The sequence below is a fragment of the Gavialis gangeticus genome, unplaced genomic scaffold (assembly GCF_001723915.1).
Source record: "Gavialis gangeticus isolate Ggan-Ray unplaced genomic scaffold, GavGan_comp1, whole genome shotgun sequence".
NCBI lineage: Eukaryota > Metazoa > Chordata > Crocodylia > Gavialidae > Gavialis > Gavialis gangeticus.
The window spans coordinates 64,033,698-64,041,631 of NW_017729032.1; the positions used below are offsets into that span (position 1 = coordinate 64,033,698).

The 7,934-nt window shown below is 40.6% G+C and overlaps 1 protein-coding gene across 9 annotated transcripts in view; it reads left to right on the top strand.

Moving 5' to 3' along the window:
• The window catches only part of CAB39L (calcium binding protein 39 like), a 129,869-nt gene that overhangs the window by 36,452 nt on the left and 85,483 nt on the right, over positions 1-7,934 (top strand). For all 9 annotated transcript variants that reach the window (XM_019524669.1, XM_019524675.1, XM_019524672.1 and 6 more), the window contains one exon: positions 644-795. In XM_019524669.1, coding sequence (XP_019380214.1) covers positions 694-795 — 102 coding nt within the window. In that variant the 5' untranslated portion in view covers positions 644-693. The remainder of the gene's footprint in view (positions 1-643; positions 796-7,934) is intronic.

Below are 7,934 nucleotides of genomic sequence, written 5' to 3' on the forward strand. Positions count from 1 at the left end.
GTTATATTTAGAGGCCAGGAAGATATTTACTGCCTTGAATGCATAACTTTGTTTCTGTTTCTTCCCCCTTGCTTCCTGTGAAGAGTTGGAGATTGGCAGCAAGTAGAGGCAGGAGACTAGACAAATTGCACTGCTGATTGTAGTGATATTGAGGAAATTCTCAGGCACCAGGCTAGTGGATCAGGGTCACATGCTCTCCGTTAAACTGCTTGCTAGAAGGTATTTTCTCCCAGGTCATATTGGCGTGTCGTTGCCTTTCTCTGTAGCATGGGGTCTAGTCCATTTCCTAGCATTATCTGGGTACAATTTACCTAAAAAAGTCCCAGGGCATTCACTGCACCTGTGGCTTTTCCCATTTTCTTTCTCCAACATGTTATAGTTTTTGGGGGTCCTTTTTTACTAAAGTTCCTAAACGTGTTAGAGGATTTTTTTTAGTTTTGGGGGTGGAGGGGAGAGCAGATGTTCTTGTGGACCCTTTTGGACTTAACATTTGTTTTGACTCAACTTAAGCATTTGGAACCCAGAGTCCCCTCTCTCTCTCGTTACCATACTGTAGATCAGCTCTTTTACATAGATTACAGTGTATTTTGGTAATAATTGCAACCAAAACTTTAAGTTGACTTATTTCTTCTTTGGTTTTAAGGTGATCCTCAGCTATACTGGAAGAAGAAATTCAAGTGAAGGAAAAGAAACATGCCTTTGTTTAGTAAATCACACAAAAATCCTGCTGAGATAGTGAAAACTTTGAAAGAGAACATGGCCATCTTGGAAAAGCAAGAAAAAAAGACAGACAAGGTATGAGGTAATCTTTTAGAACAGTGGTCTCCAAACTTTTTTTGATTGTGCACCCCTATCAGTAAACAAATTTTGAGCACACACCCCCAATATATGTATATTTATATAAATAGACGTTCTAATATTTTCTTCCCACACCCCACTTCGGAGACCACTGCTTTAGAAGACCAATGAAAAGGCATTTAAATGTACTGGAGATAATAGTATAAAGAGTGAAACTACAGACCTGACTCTATAAATATCACAGACCTGACTCTATAAATATCACTGAAGTTACTAACTTCACGTGAGTGAAGCTGAATCAAATTTTGAGAACAAAAATCTAAAATGTTTCTAGATCAAAGAGGTTAATACCAAAACATAATTTCTTTTAATTGCACAAGCAGATATCAAAATATCAGGGAACCAAATTTTAAATATACTTTTTAAGTTTCATAGTTTCATAGTTTCTAGGGTCGGAAGGGACCTGAGAAGATCATCTAGTCCAACCCCCTGCCATGGCAGGAAAGAGTACTGGGGTTAAACGACCCCAGCAAGGTGTTCATCTAACCTCTTCTTAAAAACCCCCAGGGTAGGAGCCTGCACCACCTCCCTTGGAAGTTGGTTCCAGACCCTAGCCACCCTGACCGTGAAATAGCGCCTTCTGATGTCTAACCTAAACCTACCCTCTGCTAGCTTGTGACCAGAGGATTACTTCTTTCCAGGTTGACAAACAAGACAGCAAAACTGAATGTGTTCATACAACAAAATAATATATAATTCATATAACAATTCATATAATTGTTGTGCCACATGTGCATGTGTGCTTTACCAATGTATAATCACAAAACTGTCTAAGTGAATTTATTGGCACCACAGACTCTATAATTCTTTAAAAGTATTGTCATGGCCTAGTTCAATAATAAGAGTGCGGATGAGACTAAAAATAGAACTAGTTCAAATTAAACTAAACAAAAATTAAACCACAGATAATAGCTAGGAAATATTAAACCATTTATGTTTATAAAAATTTAACTGTGAAGTTTTCAGACTTTCCCCAATATATGTATTCCTTGGTGTCAGAAGTGAACAAAAAATTAAAAGATAAGCATCAGTCCCTTCTCAGTGAATTCCCCCTAGTACTTTTAAGTGCTCAGAAAGTACCTCAGAATATAACAGTAACAGCATGGCTTTCAGTGAGATATCTGATATTTGCTGTCTCATTTTGGGCTGCCTTCAGTTAATTGGGAAGGATCAATAGGGAAGGAAAGAGTTTGTGTGTGTATATATGTATATATGTGTGTGTGTATATATATATATATATATATATATATATATATATTTAAAAAATTACTTAAAAAAATTTGTTTCTATGTCGAGTGTCCTCACTAGCCTAACTAATTGGGACATGCAGTGCAGAAATCCAAATTTTAATTTTTTTGCTTTTGAGTTCTTTCAGTTCTGCAGTGGTTGAACTGTTGTTCTTGGGGTCTCCCACATGGACCCCAGTGGTAAGCAAATTAGAGGGAACCTGGCTTTTTATGAGAACCAGTAATTGATGATTTTTGAACTAAGTAAAATTTGAACTTTTCAGCATATCTTTTCCTAGCAAGATAAAAGGATTACAGATATAAAAGATTTCAATTGATCTGTTGGGATAAAAATAACTTTCAGATTTGAAAATGGAATTTATTTTATGATTGATTGTAACTGGACATTAACAGGTTACTTTGAAAATCAAAAATCCTAATCCTGAAAACATGACTCAGGAAGAGGGCCACTTAAGCCACTAGTTATTTAATTAACATGTCATTTAATTCCTAGTCTTGTTCATTCAGTATTGACTTGCACAGAAATGGTCCTGTTTAGAAAAGTACTTAACAAAGCATTTAAAGATGTGCTTGAATTGAAGCCTTATACAGTACTAAGATCAGAGACTCCAGAGCAGGCAGTAATAGGAAATTACATTTAGTCAGTAGTATCCCTCAGTTGAAAGAGTTGCACTCCATTGCTCTGAAGCAAGTCCCACCCATTAAGGAAAAAGGCCAGACAAAGGATCCTTGAGGTTGGGGAAGCAAGTCACAATGTGGAGATCCTTAGGGCTCCAGTTTATAAGAACCTGAGAGGATAAAGCACCTCTCTCCTAGAGAGAGAAAAACAACCCCCCCAAAACAGTAACATAAAAACCTGTCCATGTTCTTGCATATTTCAAACCTTGGAGTGCTTAGTGCATCTGCACTTATTCCATATTTTGCCACTGTGTGTATATATTTGAATGTTTGCTAGGAGAGGGTTCAGGTCACTGTGAAGTTTCCAGATGTTTTGCTGAATTGAGAAGGCTTGAAAACCAGTTATTACCTTACTGAAAAATTCATTTAAAAAACGCGACATCTTTCTTTTTCTATTAATACAGCTAAAGTACTTTCTTCGTTTTGTTTTTGATTAAGGCTACACAGCAAGGGGTAATTTTGTTTCATGGAGGATTTCAATTTCTGGTTTAACTCCATTTTTGGAATGAAGACTGAATATTTAGCATTCTCTACAAAAGGGAGTAGGGTCCTGACTACAGAGCAACAGGTCTTGGAGCCACAGGTCTTGGCAGCCCTGGAGTCACCAGACAGACCTACCTAATGAGCTTTTCTAGAGTTGTGGACCTTAGGAGCTCAGGCTCAGAGCTGCAAATTCGGGAGACTGGAATCCAGGGCTTCCAGAGTGTCCAGGTTCTCACCCCCCATTATCTCAATAAGTGAGCTGCAGAGGGGTTCTTAGCTCATTAGACAGGCTGCTACTGAGGAAATGGCTGGGTAAGCTGTCAGGAAACTGTGTGGCAGATGGGAACTTTATTGGAGCCCTTTCTGTGTTCTGTTACAATTGCAACAAAATTGAACTGTCCCCATGAATCATTTTTATTTCAATGAATCACCATTCCCTGATTGGGGAAAAATGTTATGTTAGAGAATTCCTGACCACTTTCAAAACACATTTTTTCAAATGGATAAAAACCATTTCCTTCCATGGCTAAACATAGTATTGCTCCTAAACACAATTCATTCCAAATAGAATTAGCTTAAAAGTCCTAAGAACCTATCCCATAGTAACTTAGTTATACCTGTCAGATGACTAATGTGATGTGTAGCTGGAAATGCAGGTTTGTGATAGTTGAAAGCTGCTGATATGTGCGTAATAACTAGTTAAGCTGTTGCATTTTTCTGCTAAAAATCCACGGGAAAACTTGTTTTTAATTTTTGTTCTTATCTTGATGAAACACAGCTATAAAGCAATAGTACCAAGCAGAGCTGAGATGGTACAGGGAGAAATGAGGGATTATTTTATATATAAGAAATTTCATTAAAACACTTGCAGCAGAGAACATCCGTACAACATAAGCACAACTTTCAACTAGCCCCAAAATTATTATTCATACAAAGCTGCATTCCAAGTGAGATCTTGGTGATGAGTTGTAAATCACTTTGCATTTTCACAAAAAGGTATCCCTGCTTTATTTAATAGAAAACAGAAATGCTGATTGTAAAAGGAATTGCAAAACTTTGCAAGACCTATTTCTCTGTGAAATATATACATGAGATACAGATATCTTGTGTGTATATGAAACTAAGAGGGTGTGTGTATGTATGTATGTACTCTTAATTGCATGTATCATTATTCATCTTGTATTTACATTTTTTCACTGTACTAAGGTTCATTGACTTCAGTGGCATTCCAACCACTTAGATAGACCAAGACCAAATTTGACCTGATTAATCCATGTACTTTAGTTGGTTCCTGCTTCTGATGTCACTGTGGAGTGCTCTTTCCTCTGCTTATGTTTCACATTTGTTTCAAAGAAGGTGTTGCACTGATGGGAAGGTTAACATAACAATGAGAGGATTAAGGAGGGTAAACCTTCAGATCTGGAGAAGTTAAATTTAATCTTCCCTTATTTATCTATCAAATAGTGTTTGAAATGAACAGAGCCTCCTTGAAGTGTGCAATTATCTTGATGGGTTTCTGTTCACAAACTTTCATACAATGAGGAGCAATTCTGTTCTCTGTTATATAAATACATGTTACATAAAATTAATCCTGCACATGGGGGACTGCATTCACCCCTCATTTAATTCCAGGACATATGCTATCGATTAACCAGAAGAGCAGGAAGACGATTAAGCAAATTGGGAATTAAACTTGATGTAATTATACATCCAGTGAAAGACAGAAGATTGGGCACAGTGGCAACTTAGAGACTAACTGGTTCAGAGAAGAGTTAGCTTTCACAGGCAAACAGCTGACTGTCATCTGATACTGAAGTAGGCTGCTGCCATTGAAAGCTCATGCTTCTTTGAACCAATTAGCCCCTAAAGTGCCACTTTGCACTGTCTTCTGCCAGACTTCAGACTAACACAGCTTACCAACTCTGTGATCAGGTCAAATTAGACTTGCTTATTTTTAAAGTGGCCTATGAATAGCTATAGCAGAAAGAGCTTAGAGGTATGCAGATTTGGCATGTTGGAGTTTTGTATGTTTTCACACTGCTTTTCGTTTTTCTTTGAATTTTTTTTCAAATTGGATGGATTTTGCTTTGATTTTTGCAGTCCAAATTGCCAAGTTTTGCCACATTTAAAACCTTGTCAAGCTGAAAAACCTTTCCTTGGATCACACTGAGGCAAAAACAGATATCCCTATGCATCCCACCTTCACCTGCTGCAAACGCTAGTGCCAAGACAAAGTTTTGAAAGATGGGGGGTTTAGTGGATGGGAGGTGCACTTGTTAAACAAGACAAGCAGGAACTTATAACGTGACAGATGTTAGTCACGTTGCTGAATGCACTTGAATACTATGGTAATAAATGTGGCATAAAAACCAACGCAGAATAGAGGAAATTATGTCCCAACCCAGCTCGGAACAAAGGGGATGGCATCCTGTCTCCCTAATGATCTCACAAGTAACCACAGAGCTGTATTAGCACAAGGAATTAATTCTACACACCAGTCAGCACTGAAGCATGAGCAGTGTGTAAACACCACACTAGCATTCTTGTCCATCCCTAGAAGGGTGGAGACCTAATGACTCAGATGCCCCGTCCCTATTACAGCTATAAGTTTGGTAGCATTTTTCTGACTCAGCCCTGTAAGCAAATCCATCACGTTCCATATGGTTTTATGCAGAATTATAAACTGATCCATGGTCAATTGAAACTTGGCTCAAGTTCCTTTCATGCTTGGCCTGGATGCTCTGAAAGGCTTGAAGAATTTGGCAAAGCTGACCCCTGTTTCTGGTTTGCAATGACTTCTGCAACCAGATGAGTTTAAAAACTGATTCAGAGTTGTATTATGAATGTTTTACTGGCAAGTGTCATAATGAAATGTGAGGTTACAAAGGGCTCACCCTTATTTTGTTTTCTCCTAGAGATTTTTTTCAGTGGTCAGAAACAACCAATACAACCAAGTAAAATGCTAGAGACTGTAGGGGGGCTGTTAGGAAAGCTAAGGCAGAGACAGAACTGGGACTAGTGACCCAGATCAAAGATAACAAGAAGTCCTTTCTTAAATACTTAGGGAGTAAAAAGAAGGCACCGGGTAACATGGGGCTCCTGCAGGACACACTTGGAGATCTGGTGGTCCCTCCAGATGATGATAAAGCTGACCTCTTTAACAAATTCTTTGCCTCCATTTTTCTGAGCAAGGACCGGGACATCCCCACCAGGATTCCGGATGGACCCAAGAGAGGCACAGCCAGGCCCAGGGTCAGTGAGGACCTAGTCAGGGAACTTCTGGTGTGATTGGACGTGTTCAGATCAGCAGGTCCAGATGATCTCCACCCCAGGGTGATGAGGGAATTGACTGAGGTCATTGCGGGACCCCTGGCACAGCTTTACGAGCACTTGTGGTGCTCTGGCGAGGTGCCAGAGGACTGGAAAAGGGACAATGTGGTCCCCATTTTCAAAAAAGGGAGGAAGAAGGGCCCAGGAAACTATCAGCCCGTTAGTCTTACCTCGGTCCTGGGGAAGCACTTTGAGAAAATTATCCAGGAGCACATCTGCGAGGGACCCCATTCTCATTAAAAAAATTAGGCGACTGTGGTGTCGATGCCTACACAGTCAGATGCGTCGCAAATTGGCTGGAGGGCTGCACCCAGAGAGTGGTAGTGGACGAGTCATTTTCGACCTGGAGAGATGTGGGTAGTGGGGTTCCCCAGGGCTGAGTCCTCAGGCCCTCACTGTTCAACATCTTCATCAGCGACTTGGATGAGGGAGTGAAAAGCACCTTGTCCATATTCGTGGATGACACTAAAATGTAGGGAGAAGTGGGTACGCTGGAGGAGAGGGACAGGCTGCAACTAGATCTAGACAGGTTATGAGGGTGGATGGATGAGAATAGGATGGGTTTCAATACTGACAAGTGCAAGGTACTGCACCTAGGGAGGAAGAACCAGCAGCATACCTACAGGCTGGGGAACTCCCGTCTCATCAGCACAGAGACAGAAAAGGATCTCGGAGTCGCTGTTGATTCCAAGGTGAACTGGTGTAGTGCCCAAAGACCGGAAGAAGGTCAATGTGGTCCCTTCAAGAAAGGGAGGAAAGTGGATCCGGCTAACTATAGGTCCATCAGCCTGACTTCTATCCTGGGGAAGGTCTTAGAAGAGTTTATTAAAGAGGCCATCCTTAATGGACTGGCAGATGCCAACATCCTGAGGGATAGCCAGCATGGGTTTGTTGTGGGTAGGTCTTGCTTAACCAATCTTATTACCTTCTGTGACCAGGTGACCTATCACCTGGACAAGGGAGAAGAGATTGATGTCATATATCTTGACTTCAAAAAGCCTTCAATCTGGTATCCCATGATCACCTCTTGGTGCAACTGGCCAGTTGTGGCCTTGGGTCCACCACAATTCGCTGGCTGGGAAATTGGCTCCATGGTTGGATGCAGAGGGTGGTAATTGACGGAAGTCAATCGTCATGGTGCCCTGTGACCAGTGGGGTCCCCCAAGGCCCTGTCTTTGGACCCATATTTTTCAACATCTTCATTAATGATGTGGACATTGGAGTCAGAAGCGGACTGGCCAAGTTCACCAATGACACCAAACTTTGGGGCAAAGCATCCACACCAGAAGACAGGAGAGTGATCCAGGCTGACCTCGACAGGCTCAGCAAATGGGCGGA